The sequence below is a fragment of the Pteropus vampyrus genome, unplaced genomic scaffold (genome assembly GCF_000151845.1).
Source record: "Pteropus vampyrus isolate Shadow unplaced genomic scaffold, Pvam_2.0 Scaffold50, whole genome shotgun sequence".
Classification (NCBI taxonomy): Eukaryota; Metazoa; Chordata; class Mammalia; order Chiroptera; family Pteropodidae; genus Pteropus; species Pteropus vampyrus.
Window position 1 is genome coordinate 4,453,612 of NW_011888831.1, and position 15,278 is coordinate 4,468,889.

The following is a 15,278-nucleotide window of genomic DNA, read 5'->3' on the forward strand; positions in this document are numbered from 1 at the left end:
TGTTTTCATCTCGGGGTCGGAATAAAAGGGCTGGAATAAAAGGGGGCAGAAAAAGCGTCGGCCGGGCCCGATACACACCAGTAGGAGACGGGTGAGCTGGATCCTGGGGCTCTGGACCCTGGACGAGGGTGCCGGGGGCAGAAGGCGCACGAATGGGAGCGTAGGGAGAAGATATATGAATACGAGAGGGAAAAGACTGGATGGATGAGGAGCCGCCAGAAGGGATGACGAATCGAGGAGGAGCTAGGGAATGGAGGGACCGGGGTCTGTTTCCATGGAAACGGGCAAATTGCCGGGGAAACGACCCGGGATGGGGGTCGCGCAGGTGGCTCGCGCCGCCGGTTTGAACCGGCTTCGCCTCCCATGCGGGGTTCGCGTGGCCGCAGTGCCTAGCGACCTAGACAGCGGCCAATGGTGGGGCAGTTTCTGTGCTGTCAGGCCTATCAGCGGGCCATGGGCGGGCCATTCCGGAGCTAGGTGCGCTGATCTTGTGGTTGAAGGAACCAGCTCTGGGGAGGGGTCTCGAGTGCGGGCGGGAGAGCACCCGTCAGGGTCCGAGGGAGTGGCCGCCCTTAGGCATGTCCCTGCCCAGGTGTCGGGACTTTAACGTGCTTCCCCTGCAGGGCCCCAAGCTATCTCAATCCTGCTGGGAGCCCGGGCTAATTCCACGTCTCTGAGCATGCATTAGTCCCTTTTTGATAGCATGCCTCAGTTTACCTCTGCGTGAGCCTGGCTGGAGCGGCTCTCCCATAGTCGAGGGTAGCTTCAGAGGGGTGGCCCAGATCCCGGGCAGGGCTGGGGCTTCCATCGCTGCGCGCACCTGCAGTCCGGGTCGCGGAGGGGTAACAAGCTCCGCGCGCTGCGGCAGTGGCCGGGCTTGGCCGCGCTTGGCCGCCACGACTGGGCAGGACCAGCCGCTGACGCCGAGGTCTGTGCGTAGGTCGCTGAAGAGCCGAAGCCCGGTCGCCTCGCCGAGCTATGGCGCCCACCTTGGCCACTGCCCATCGGCGACGCTGGTGGATGGCCTGCACGGCTGTGTTGGAAAACCTCCTCTTCTCGGCAGTCCTCCTGGGCTGGGGCTCGCTGCTCATCATGCTCAAGTCGGAGGGCTTTTACTCCTACCTGTGTACTGAGCCAGGTGAGACCGGTGCCTCGGGCTCGGGGTGGTTCCTGGAGTGGGGGCTTTGGGACTGGGTGGGATGGCGGCGAAGACCTAAGTAGCGATATCACCTCTCTGCGCAGCGCCTCCCAGTTAGCAAAAGGCCCATTTGATCCTCACCCAGTCCTGCTGGGTACATATATCATTGTCTCCGATTTGTGGATGAAGAAACTGAGGCTCAGACAGATCTTCTGATTTGTCCAAAGCCACACAGCTGGGGACTGCAATAGATCCAGAACCCCTGAGTTCAGAGTGTGCTTTCTACCACCTGGGAACATTGCTGGACGCCTATCCTCCCAGTGCGTGGCACATCACTTGCCTTGCAGTAAACATGTCACTCCATGACTGTAGAAAGAGGAACTCCTGACTTAGTGGCTGGGGTGTAGCAGGAGAGAGGAAGTGGCTTGGCCTCCACCCCATAGAAGGTTCATCTAAAATCTAGATGTTTTTTAGTCACACCATTACAGAGTCTCTTAAGGGCTTGTCGGATACAATTTCTTGTCTATTTTTTGCTGCTTTATGATTTTCCAAAGGACATTTCCTCCCACAGGCTGTGAGGACATCTCCGTGGCCTTCTCCCCCCATGGGATGGGGAGGGGAAGAGAGGCAAGAGAGTATTTATGAAAATGACACTAGGTCTGTCCTTACCCTTTACTACATTGTTAGCATGCTGAATGTGGGCTGAGGATGCTGGTCTGCAGGAAATCTACCATCCCCACCTGCATACTCCCCAACCCAGTTTGAGGATCCTAATTGCTGCACAGTTATTAGGTTCAGCCCGGCAGTGGGACCCAGGCAGCTCCCATTCTCTACCCTCCTACCCTCTTCCTAGGCAACCCTTGATAGGAAATATTTTCCTTTGCCTTCTCACTGTCTCCAGCAGTGACTACGAAATAGTTGAACTCAGTAATGCCTCTCCCCAGTGCCTTTGTCAGCCAGCCCCTGCCTGAGTACCTTTAGATGGAGAGAGCCTAGGCTTGACTCCCTGAATCATACTACCCGCATACCTTTTCTTCCTAGAATTCTTACTTTGGAGGAAGAAAAAGCTTTGAACCAGTACATGCTGCCTGTAACCCCGTGTAGAGTCCTCCCTGCTTCCCTTCTCTGATCTCAGGATATTCTGAAGTGTTCCAGTCTCTAGGGAAGCTTAGCCTGAGAGGTTAAGGGCAGGAGAAAGGGAGGGGATGCACAGGCGCCTGGAAGAGGGCAGAGTATATCATTTAGAACCTTTAGCCCTTAGCCACTCAGAAATATTTCCTGATAGCCTCAGCGTTCTTGGCAGACCTTTCCTTGCATCAGCAAGAAACCTTGGGAGATGGGAGAGTCACTCAGACCTTGTTCCTTAAACAAGCTTTCTGTTCTGCCCAAGAGACGGAAGATTAATGAGACCCTGAAAGGAACAGGTTGGAGTGTTTGGCTCATCCTTTCCTTCCCTCTCTGCTCCCTTTCAGATAGATTATGACCGTTCCTGCTTGCCTCCGTGATGGGCTCTCTCAGGCTACACAGGTTTAAAAAACAGAGAGAAATGTTACCATCCCCAGATGAAGCTTGTAGTATCTTGTCCACACTGGAGGACGGTTGTATTTAAAAAAAATTTTTTTTGGACCCACTTAGTATTGGAAGGTCAGATTCTAGGATTTTCCTCCAGTTTGTCCACTGATTTAATTTATTTATGGTACCAGCAGTTTTGGAGCTGGTCACTTTATTTCTGCCTCAACCTTGGGTACTTTTTTTTTTTACGTGGGAAGAGTCCCAGAGATTGTACCAACATAGTGCTGAGTTAGTTTTTAAGCCCCTGAGGCTTAATCAGTCCTCGCTGTAACCCAAAGTGAAGGTGAAAGATCAGGATGTGGGTAGAACATCAACTTCTTAGCCTGTGCCTTTGCTTCTGCGTCTGATTTTGGTTTTTGTGACTGACAAACCTACTGACTCAGCATCCTTGGTGGGCAGGCCTGCCGATTCCACAAAGCTTTATCTCTCTGGCCTCCCTGCTTCTGTCTTCTTGGGAGTCCGAATAGCCTGTTGCCTTTCGGGACCCAGAATGCCCATGCCTGGCATGACTGGGAGTGTCTGGAGGATTTAGGGTCAAGATTTCTGCTTAAGTTTAATATTTTTAAACTTGGTAGATGGCTGAATTGCAGAGAAGCAGTGAGGCAATTTATTGAATTAGACTTGTGAAAAGCTGACCAGTTTACAGCTGATTGAGATGCAAATTTGTCAGCTTTTTGTTGCTTTTAGAACTGATGCTTAGGTTTGTTCTCTTACAGAAAATTTGCCTGAACCTGTTAAAAGGTTCTCAGAACTTTCTTGGGATTCCAGCCAGAATCTGGCCATAGACACAGTTCTGGGTTCCAGCTTGGTGAGGTGGGAGAAGAAAGAGCCTCTTCTCTGTTACCCCCGAGCTCTTTTTGTCCTACCCACTGGACAGTCAAGATTGATGATAGACGCCGAAGCTGGGCATTTTGGCCTTTGCCTCCCCAGTCTCCCTACTGTGGACAGGAGACCAATTGGGTTCCCAGCCTAGGAGGAAAGGGGCTTTTCCAGTACTGTGTCCTTTCGGCCTCTGGATGGCCACTGTAACCACCCCACCTGACCTCCTTCATTTTCTCTGTCATCTGCTGGGGCACTTGGATAGGGTCAGCTCAGAGGGCTGGTGCTACCTGTGGATGTGTCATCTCCTCTTTCATCTATCCTGCACATCTAACCTGTTCAGTAAACATTTATTGAGGTGCTGTGCTGGGGTGCAGAGCAATCCTGTCCCTCAGGGAGTATGCGGTCTACTGGCATCAAATAAGTCATCACACACAAACCTGTATAAGTCCTAGTGGTGGTCAGGATTCCAACAGAGAACAGGGTGCTAGGACTGAGAGTGACAGTGGGGATCTGGTTTAACTTGAGTTTAGGCAGAAGTGAGGAGAATGAGGAGGGGTGAGTCAAGAGAGAAGGGGGCAAGGAACCCTGAGGTAGAATGCATGTTGAAGAGGAGGGAAAGGACTGAGTGGTGGGAAGGGGCTCTGGCCTGCAAGTCCCTGGAGGGTGCTTGGGAAGACTGGATTTTAATCTCAGGGCAGGAAGAAGTGATTGAGGCAGAGGAGAGTGATCGATTTCACCTATTAGACTCATGAATTGTTGAGGGCTTGCCACATGCTGGATGGGGTAAGGGCTATGAAGGTGAGAGATGTTGCCTCTGCTCAAGGAAGTCACAATCCAGCCCAGCCATGGACACCAAAGCAGACCCTAGGTCTGTGCTCTTGATCACTGCAGTCACTGTCTGTGTGTGTGTTGGGGGGAGCCATATGCCTCACTGAAACAGCAGGAAGCTGGCCCCAGGGTTCTGAGAAGGCAAAGGGGCCGCTGTTGCCCAGGGAAGTTGGGCTAGGTCTGGTCTTCACCAGGCTGGGCCATGGCTATAGATGTGGACAGGAGCCATTCCTGTAGCTTCAAGGCCCTTCTTTCTTATGGTCTCCTCCTACCTCCAAAGGCAAGTGGTTGATAGCTTTTGAAAACCCACCCTTCCACTTTTATTGCTGTAAATATGACCGTTTTCATCCCCCCACCCCCCACAGTTTATTTTGGATTAAAAGAAATTGTAGCAATGGGTAACAAGATCTAAAGGCTGGTGTCCACAGCCTCAGGGTGTTATCACAGAGAGAGGCTAGTGCCCTCGGCCTTCCTCACTAACCCTGCCTTCCTCCTTCCCATTTCATGACCTAATTTTCCTCCCCCACATCCGCTCACCCCCACGTGGCTTTTTTGGTGTCCCATTAAGGTCCTGTCCAGTTTGGGACTTCATGGGAGGGTCTCGAGGGCAGTCGCATTCTCACTAGGTGACATTAAGGGCCACCTGGTATTTCCCCTAATGCTGTGGCAGCCTTGTGCCATCTCCATTCTCCCAGCACTTTTCTCTCCGAAATGCCTCTACCCCAGGCAGTGTAGTGCCAGGACAGCCGAAGGTTAAAAGCAGGATCTTTGGGGTCTGACAACCTGAATTCAAGTCCAGCTTCACCATTGTCTATGAGACCTTAGGCAACGATTCTCCTGCTCGGAAACTTCGAGTATTATGGTATGGAATATGAGGTAGTGGTGGGAGGGCACTAAGTGACACAGGAACGAATAGCGTTGAATGCAGCAGCCAGTACACACAGGCGCTCTGTGACCACAGCTTGGGGGCTAGGCCCTGGCCTACCCTGCAGGGCCCTCTGACTGTCTGTGTCCTGACTCTCGTTTGCTCTGTCTGAGGCTGACCTCTCACCTACATCCCCCCTGCTGCACTGAGATGCTGCTTCCTGTTGCCGGATAGACTAAGGATTTGAGAGACAGGAGATCCTGGGGCAGAGACCATCAGCAGGGCGGTCCAGGGACCTGCTCCCAGGGAGGAGGGCCTCAGTAAGCAGCCAGTCAGAAGGAGACTGCTCAGGAATTAAAGGAGCCTCCAGCCAGGTGCCCCTTGCTCCCTTGAGCATCATCCGGCCAACTATTCTGGAGGTTCCCCACTTCTTTTGTTTCCCAGGGGTAGAGGGAGCCCCTTTTTGACCCAGGGACATCAGGGGAGCCTGAGTGGGGTCACGGCACCCTCTTTTCTCCCCTGCTTCCTCTGTAAAGATTTTGTGTGTGAGTCTTCTGTGAGTGGGGCTGAACAGTACAGGCATTGTTCTCTCTTCCCTGTCCCTGGGTTTCCTCCTTAGCAGCCTTACGCCCGTGCTCTGCACACTCTGACCACACCAATTCCTGGCCTGTCTTAGTTCACCTTCCCTGGTTGGGCTAGACGAGGCCACTCTAGCCGCCCACTGAGGAGGCATCTGTTTAATAAACAGGTGCAGGTGAGGCGCAGAGCAGACTGGGCTGGGTGAGGGCTAATCTCTAGTCTGGGAACAGAGGGGCACCCTGTGGGCTTGACACTTCTGGGTGCTTATCTGTTTGTGTCTCTCCTAGCCCACAATGGCCCAGGTAGGAGCAGAGGAAGAGGAACAGCCTGGGTGTGACTGTGTTTAGGCATCTGCTGGATCTGTGATTATTCATGTGGGCTGTTATACTGCCAACAAAGCTGTTGGGCTCACCAAAGGTTTAGTTCTCTTTGGATGAGAGACACTTGTATTGCTCCACAGGCAGACAAGAGGCCGCTCAGACACCCCCACCCCAGGCTCATCTATTGCTGGACATCACTGCCTGCAAGCAGGAGAGTAGGGAGCCAGGTGGCCCCTTTGGCAGGGATTTGTTTAAGAGAAGGCTGGTGGCCCAAAGCATAAGGTCTCTGTTCCTATGTGTAGTGACTCTAGGATGGAGATGGGAGGGACAGATACCCCTCCCTCTACGCTGACCTGTCTCCTCCATGCCAAACCCCCCTGTCTAGTTAATAGGGGTGACCGGATCTCTAAATAGTTCAGATGTTTCCACCCCATCTCCACTTAGAGCAAACCAGGGAGATTCTCTTGCGTATATTGCCTTAGGATTTTATCTTCTCTCTCTTGGTGAATACAATCATGGATTTAGGGGTCCCCTGTGGTTCCTCTCTGGGGGAATTGTGGGCAGGTCACCCTGGTGCCTCTACTCAGCGACAGTACTGCCTCACTCCCTGACTCCCTGTCCAGCTTTGGCTCCCTGCTTGCAGCAGCAGATTATAATACCTAGTGCAATATAATGGATTCTAGACCCTGCATAGCCACAGCCAGGTCTCACAAGCCAACAATCCTGGACCCTGGGGCACCCTCTCTACTCATCCACTCTGGCACACCTGTGTTAGTTTGCACATATCTACACACCAACCTGGAAATGGCCATCGCTGTGCAGAGACCCTGTTGTCCCACTTCACATCCAGTTTCTGTTGCTTCTGGCAGAGCTGACATCTGAAACCAGTGCCAACCTTTAAAGCAGCTCTGCCTTCCCAGAAGGTGCCCCACAGTGGGTGAGCAGCTCAGGCCTACAGGCTAAGGCAGTGTGCATGTGTGACAGTTCCAGGGTGGATCCTGATGGGCTCACATAACCCTGTTTGGCGTGTGTTTTGGCTGCCATTGTGGTGGGCCCTCTTTTGAAAAAAACAGACAAAGTAGTGGGCGGGGGTAGAGAGGATCTGGCTTGTTAGATTTTGATTCTGTGGCTTCAGAAGGTTAATACTGTAGCTATAATTTCTTTAAATCATCTGTGCTATCTTCAGCTTGGTTCTCTATGTCCTATTTCCTCTCTTCTCTCTTGGTCCTTTCAGCCATTGCTACCTGATTCCATTGTTTTCATTAATTCAGTAAATACCTGCTGTGCACCAGGACCTGGGGTAGGTGCTAGGGACACAGGTGACTAGAACCCAATCCCTGTCCTTCAGGGCTCTCAGCCCAGTGGGAGACTATGCTCGAATTCATGCTACCACATGCACAGTTATGGAACTCTGCTCCCAGTGACTGCGTCGGTCTCTGCTGCCAGCCAGTTGCACCATTGCACCCATCTCGAGCCTCCTGTAATGTAGTAATAATATAGTAGTATGGCAATAGTAATAACTTCACTATTATTTATTAAGCATTTTCTATGATTGTGTGAGCTCTAGAATGTTATCTTGATTTTCTTATCTTCCTTGAAACTCTAAGGAGATAGATACCGTTGTGAGATTATACCCATTTTACAGATAAACTGAGAAAGAGCAAGATGAAGTCACTTCTCCAAAGTCTTACAAGTAGGAAATAGAGGAATCAAAATTGGAACCCAGAGACCAGGTCCAGGCCCCTCACCTGTGATCAACGGACCCCAAGAGGGCTTGTTGGTTAGAGGTTGGCATATGGCACGATTCACCCAAAGTGCATCCTTTTCCATGACCTTGGGGCAACCCTGAGAGGTCTGGGCAGGCCTTTGCAGGCCTCAGCTTTACAACCCTGGCGCCAGAGGACCGCAATCTGGAGGCTTGCAGTTATCTGAAGAGAGGTTATTTCCTTGTTTCTCCCAGTGTTACCTTAAATCTAATCAGAGGCCACTCCCCTTTCCGCAGGATTAGTCAGCATCTCTTAACTAGCAGTCTCAGAGAGGAGAGAATTTCTCAGCCATGTTCCTGGCCTGTCCCCCACCCTCCTGCCCTCAGCTGTCACAGCACTTTTTCCTTCTCGTTTTTGTTGTCTTAGTGCTGAGTGGACTTTGGAGAGGGCCATTAAGGGCCAGGATTACAGCGCAGGCGCGGCCTCAGGGTATAGCAAACAGGTGACTCCAACGAGAAAAATAAGAAAAGTGCACCTCAGTAAATGAAAGCAAATAAGTTTGGATTATTAAAAGAAAAACCTTTTTCAGGAGGTTCTACAATACAGTGTATGTGGAGGTCGATGCTATGAAAATATGAGGGGAGGAGGTGGTATATGGACTGTATGTTTGAGAAGTTCACTGTGCTTAGCAGTTAAGGAGGCCCACTCACTCTTCTCCAGACTGACAGAGGAGAACCAAGGTATTGCAGTGAGACCAGCAGCTTGTCCTTCCCAGGTGGTCTAAGGTCTGCCTTCTGTATACTGGCTGCAGTCTGTTTTCATGCACAAAGCTGCTAAGAAGGTTCTAGCCAGCCTGGGGCCCCACAGCCAAGGCTGGGTTCTGAGGCCTACTACTCTAGGATGTAAGTGACTCTAGAATGGCAATCCCAACCTGGGGCTCATGGGTGCTTCAAGGGACACATAAAGCCCCCGAAATTACAGGTAAAATTTAGTGAGCATTTTCTGGGGAGCAGGAGTGTAACTTTCCTTATTGGATTTGCCAAAGGGTATGTGACCCCCACAAATGTTAAGAACATCTGTATCATTGTTCTAGGGGGCTTGGGCCAGATGGACAGCAAAGCCTCCTGTGGGGTAGCTTGAGCCCTCATGGGGCCCAGAGCCAGGCCTGCTATTCCCAGTGGGGTTATTCTGAATGTGCACCTGCCCCTTTAATCTTTGGGAATCCTTGCCACAGCCCTGTGATCAGGTTTTCCTCCCTCTGAACACACAGAGAATATCACCAACGGCACAGTGGAGGACATAGCAGAGCTGGAGCATGAGGAGGTGAGCTGGATCAATGGCTGGCTCAGCTGCAAGGCCCAGGATGAGATGCTAAACTTGGCCTTCACCGTGGGCTCTTTCCTGCTCAGTGCCATCACTCTGCCCCTAGGCATCGTCATGGACAAGTACGGCCCAAGAAAGCTGCGGCTCCTGGGCAGGTCAGTGTGGGTGTGGGAGGTGGTCAGATGGACCCTGGGCTGAGTTCCTCACTGTAGGGAATCATGGTACCTGCCCTCAGGTAACTGTGGAGCTCCCTAAATGCCCACCCAGAGTGGGATTTCTACTCCACCTGCCACCAAATCAGTAGGTACAGTGATCCTTTGTAGTGTGCCAATATTGCATAAAAAAGGCACAGGATGCTAGGCCTGCCTGGGAGGGTCTGGAGTAGCTTGTCATTAAAAACACTGGTTTCCAGTCTTTCTGACTCTCTACTTGTATCAGAAAAAAAGATTTTGAAAATATACTTCTGTTATAAGCACATGGGATTATCAATTATATATGCCATTCTTAATTTTTTTATGTGCTTTGTCATACATATATAAAAAATATAAATTAAAATGGCTAAGATTAAAAAATTATAAAAGTCTTAACATTTCTCCTGCCGCCAGTACCCATGTGAATCATCTTGTGCACCCTCTGGGGTGTGAGTCCCTGATCTGTAAAGTTCCAGTTTTGCCAGGATCATTCCACCTAGCAGCTGGCCTCTCAGGTTGCGGCCGCCCCGAGTCAATCCCATTGGAAATGATCATTTTGCAGGGCAGAGGTTTGCAACGAGTGAGACCTGTGACCATGAAGGGAATGGGTGAGGGAGGCCTTGGTCCCCAGAACAGAGCCAAGTGGAGGGAATTCAGGAGTTGCCACTCATCTCACTCTTGCCCAGTGGGGTTCTGTCCATTCCCTGGCGAAGTGGGCATTGGAATCAGGGGAATGGATTGTGCCCTCTCTTGCTTCAGAGCCTTGGGCTTCTCCAGTGGGGAGTGGGAGGGGACAGGGCAGTGTGGTATTTATAAGATTTGGCTTCCAGGCTTGAATTCCTGCTTAGGCACCTATTCATTAGAGACCTTGGAGAAATCAGGGTTTTTTTTTTTCTTTATCAGTAAATGGGGCCAAATACATTCCTTAGAATTGTTAAATAAAATATTGTATGTAAATTTAAGTATCTAAAACATAGTAAATGCTCTCAAATAAAATAACAATATTAACAATAATAAGAAATAATTTGTTATTTCTGCTTGTTTTTAGTGCCTGCTTTGCTGTCTCCTGCTTGCTGATTGCATATGGAGCGAGTAACCCAAACTGTGAGTACGCTTTTCCTCCACTCTTTTGTCAGAGGCTGAGGAGAGTACCCAGAGATGCTCGCAGGCCCACTTGCTCTAGGAAGCTGTGCCAGGCCTGGTGCTCACTGCTCAAGTTAGAAGGGATGCTTGTTAGGCCTTTACCCAGTTATCTCAAATGGGGGACTGGGTAAAAGAACAATTGCACCAGACAGACGTCTGAAACTCCCAGGGTGTGCAACACTCCCATCTCATTGCCAAGCCAAGCCAGTCCCTGATGGTCTCAATGATCCAACCTGAGATGAGTTCTAAGAACTAAAGCCAATATTTTAAAGATGACATAGAAGCCACCTGGTCCCCAACCCTGTTCAGGTGGAGCTGATGCTTCAAAGACTTTTAGAACAAACACTAAAATAGGACTTGGGTTTCACCAAAATCTTAGCCAGACCCATCTACCAATTTCGGGGTACCTGTATTTTTGGTTTGAGTGAAGCAGCTTCTTTAGACCTCTTGCTTGCTGCTCAGGTTAGTGGAGAACAGAGCATGGGGCGGCACCTTTTGCAAGAGCCCAAGCTCCATAAAATAGGCAAGAGAAGAACGAGGAAGAGGTTGTTCCAGCTCCCAAGGTATCTGGCGCTGACCCCCAATGGCTTGTCATTCATTCAGCCTGCATTTATTCAGAGCCTGTGCCTTGCAATGCTCTGGACTAGGCCCAGGCCTCCCTGAAGCTCAGCTGTGGTTCCCCAATTATGTGCCTTCTATTTCCTTACAGCTCTCTCTGTGCTCATCTTCATCTCCTTGGCTCTGAATGGCTTTGGTGGGATGTGCATGACTTTCACCTCATTAACAGTAAGTACTGATTTCTTTAAGAAGATCTCAGTTCAGTCATCTCCTTGTGAATTTGAGGCAGCTTTTATTGGCTTCAATTTCCTTGCCTCCCATTCACCTGCATGTGCCTAGACCTCTAAGCACTAGAGGGCTGCTGAAGGTGAAGCGGCCTGGCAGCACAGCCAATCGTGGCCTCGGCCTCTTGAGCTGGGGAGGTTCTTACAGGCAACAAAGCATGACTCTCAGAGCAGGCCCATCCCTTGCCTGCTGACCTTGGCTTAGGTGCTGAGGAAGCCAGTTCACTAGCCATGTGTCCAGAGAAGGCAGGAGCAGGAAGGAAAAAGCTGCTGTCCACCTGCATTTCTCTTATTTTTCCATGGCAGCTCTGGCTAGTAGTGCAATGTAAAAACAAGCCTCCCTCACCACCCCTAACTGCTGCCTTTGTCCAGAACTGAATGAGAAACTTGGGAGCACACAGGCTGCCTCTCTTCTTGGTTTTCAAAACACCAGGGCACAGAGAGTCTCCCCATGGATGGAGATGTTTCCTTGGCTTGCTCAGTACCCCCTTAATTAATAGTGCGCCAGAATGCCACGGAATGTGCTCTTTTTTGAGGTAAGGGAAGCTGCAGAAAGGTCCAGGTTGAAGGAAAGAAAGTCAAAGAAAGCCAATAAAAGTTGCTCCCAGTTGAGCGAGAGTGCCTTTCAGAGATGGCTGTCGGGAAGTAAGAATAATAGACTCTCCGGAGAAATTTCTGTCCAGGAAAGTCTGGCCTGCCTCAGTTTCCCCATAAAAAAGTTTTATAATAATACCTACCATCACTAATTTGCAGGGCACTCCGGTTTCTGATTTCCCTTTCCACTAATGAGTCAGAAGTCATGATGTTGCGGTGCTTTTGTTTAGCTTTGAGGGAGCCTTGGGGACTGGTTTTCTTCTGGTAAGCTTGAAGAGGTGCTCATATCTCCATGACCCCTTGCCTGCAGGCCCCTTAACATCTCCATGACCCCTTGCCTACAGGCCGTGAGCCAGAGGCCTGGCCAGGCCCAGTGTCTCCTCTGTTCACCCTTCCTACACTTTGCCTTGTTAACTTTACCCTGGTGGGAAGGATTAACTGTCTGGGTCTGGGTCCCTGGAAATGGAATGCTGAGTGGTGTCTGTGTTAGGTGAGAAAGTCATGACACGTACGCTCAGGGAGTGGGTAACACACAGATCTGGGAATTCTAGTTGTCTTGACCTGGTAATGTGAGAGAGATAGACTTTGTACTCCTTAGTGCATTTTTATTTTTATTTTTTTAACCAGGTAGATTAAAAAAAAACAAAGATATTCCCTCCTTCTTTCAAGTAACCGGAGAAAAACAAGTGTTGAAATAGTAAGAAATCTGTTCGAACTGTCAAAAGTACCCAAATTCCACTAAGTTGTGTTAATGTGTAGCAGGAGTCATGGTTCTGTTTGTTCTTTTTAACAGCGTGAAAATGACCAAGTCTTTCATACAAACGAAAATTAAAACCTTGGCATCACTCCGTTATTTTAGTCACTCTATACCTATGTCATGGCAATTTGGAATTTCAGGATAAAAGACAGAGATGGTGCTTGAACTTGAGTATTTATGCTCTAAGATGCAGAAAGATGCTTTATTGTGATAAAGAATAAGGGAAATGGATAAAAACCACCATATCATGAATCCCCTTTAAGAAAGTCTTTAAAATGAACTCAGAGTTAGTTGTCCAAGGAACCTTTAGGGGAGATTATTAAACGCAGAAGGATTAATTTTTTCTTTTATTTTTTTTAAACTATGAAACAAAAATATTTTTATTTTTTTAAATGTTTTTAGTTTTAAAAAGTCAGTATTTTAGAAATATGAAGTATAGACTGTAAAATTCTATAAGCCTACCTTTATCAGTTTAGAATATATCTCTTCAGTATTTTTTAAAATGTATATACCAATATTATTCTTTTTTTAAAGAAATATCACTTGCCTTTTTTCACTTCACAATGTATCTTTTACATCTATTCCTGCCAGTGCTTAGATCTACCTTATTATTTTAAATTCTAGAGAGCTACCTCATTATTAAAGAATCCCATGTACTTCTATAATATAGATATAGCATAATTTATTTAACCAGTTTCCTACTAATGAACACTTGGGTTAGTTTCCATTTTTTCCGATTTATGATGCTGCTGAAGTGAACGTTCCTGTACATATATTTCTGTAAAATAAACTCCTGTGAGTGGGATTGCTGGGCCACAGGATCAGCTTGTTTTAAATTTTAATATATACTGTCACATGGTCTTTCTAGAAGATTATACTGTACACTGATATTATCCTACCAGCATGTGTGTGAGAATGCCTTTTCTCCATACCCCTTCTAGTATCCTATCATTAATCTTTTAAACATTGACCAATCTGATCTGGTGAAAAAATGCATACCATGATTTTTTAAAAAAATTGTTAGTCACAGAGCATCTTTTCACCTCGTTTTTAAGGTCATTTGTATTCTGTAAATTGCTTCTTTATGTCATTTGTCTATTTTTCTTTTTCTACAGGGTTGTTTAGCTCTTTTTCTGAGTGAACAAGGGATCTTATCATAGTTTTTAGGCTTCTAGGTGGTCCATGAATAAGCCTTAGGAGGGCCGTGCACTCCTCTGAGATTATATGCAAACAAATTGTGTCTGTGTCCTTTGCAGGTGCATTTTTCTGGGGGAGGGTCCTTTGCTTTTACCAGCCTCTCACAGGCCTGTGTGGAGGCCGAAAGCACTGCAGCGGGAGCATGGGAGGCAAAAGGCTACACAGGCCAAACAAGCAAGAAAACTCAGATTGTCACTTAAAAGCATTTGATTAGCAAGGGATCTGTTTAAGGAAGGCTGGTGCTTGTGTTCTAAGGTCCCCATTCTTGGATCTAGAGGAGGGTTTAGCAAACTGCTGCCCCCAGGCTAAATCCCCAAACCACTGGTGGGGGCGTGTAAACAAAGTTTTATTGGTACATAGCCATGCCCATAGAGAGAAGTAGTTCTACAGAGACCATACGGCCGCAAAACCTAAAATATTTACCATCTGGCCCTTTGCGGAAAAAGTTTGGCAGCCTTTGATCTAGAGGCTCCAAGAAGCTACTCGATCATTGTCCTCTGTAGTAAGACAGGGGCTGACACCCACCTCTCACCCCCACATCCTGCTGAGCCCTCTTCTAGTTACATGGGCCGGCTCCCTAAGCACTTTTCTCTAAGCACTTTTTTAGTCGTCTCTTTCCCCCTCTGCCACTGCCCCTGACCTGATGGTTCTCCTTGGGCATTCCCCTGTCCCATGAGGCCTCAGATAAGGGCTCTCATGGCGCTTCTCTCCAGAACAGACCCTGAAAGGGAATGAGAAGCAGGTCAGCGAGGACGGGGCTGGAGCTCTTAGGCAATATGCTGGAGCTGGCTGCAGCTTCTGCTGAGCAGAGCTGAATCTCGTTTTGACACAGCCCAGGCCTTTAAAAAGCAGAACTGTCCAGATCGGCTCCCAGGGACTTGGAGCTAGGAGCACAATGGCACTTTCTGTTTCTGTCTCCCACCCATATTCTAATTTTGGGGACAAAGGAGTTTTCAGGGTCGCCTTTAGGAACCTTTAAATCAGATCTCCTACAAACGCTTTAGGGCCATGGATAATCACTCTGTGATAACCTAGGAATCTGGAGGGAATGTGTTGCCATGGAAACCCAAATTTGGGGGCTTTCAGAGTTCCAAGGGGTTTTGTGTTACATGGGCTGTGGTATAAACAAAGATATACAGGCACTGTAAGCTGTTACCTCCATTGGAGGAGAGGGGCCTCAAATTGGCAAAATGCCTTTTCCCCACAGGCCAGGATGAGATGACAGATAGGCCTCCCTACAGAGCCAGAAAGGTCTGTACAGATGGGTGATCAAACTTTCCTCTAGAGGATAGGCTCAGAGGAGCAAGGGTAGATCCCATACCAGGTGCGCTGCCTGACAGCCAGAACTGGCTCTCCCAGGTCCTTGCAGCAGACGGCCTGGGCTGGGCGATGTGACCCCTT

At 48.8% G+C, this 15,278-nt stretch overlaps 1 protein-coding gene across 1 annotated transcript in view; it reads left to right on the forward strand.

Annotated features, from left to right (window-relative positions):
• SLC43A2 (solute carrier family 43 member 2) overlaps positions 1 to 15,278 on the forward strand; it is a 33,908-nt gene continuing 18,630 nt past the window's right edge. The window contains exons 1-5 of the mRNA XM_011359882.2: positions 1 to 91; positions 941 to 1,138; positions 9,101 to 9,308; positions 10,393 to 10,448; positions 11,197 to 11,273. Of these exons, the coding sequence (XP_011358184.1) occupies positions 979 to 1,138; positions 9,101 to 9,308; positions 10,393 to 10,448; positions 11,197 to 11,273 (501 nt within the window). The 5' untranslated portion in view covers positions 1 to 91; positions 941 to 978. The remainder of the gene's footprint in view (positions 92 to 940; positions 1,139 to 9,100; positions 9,309 to 10,392; positions 10,449 to 11,196; positions 11,274 to 15,278) is intronic.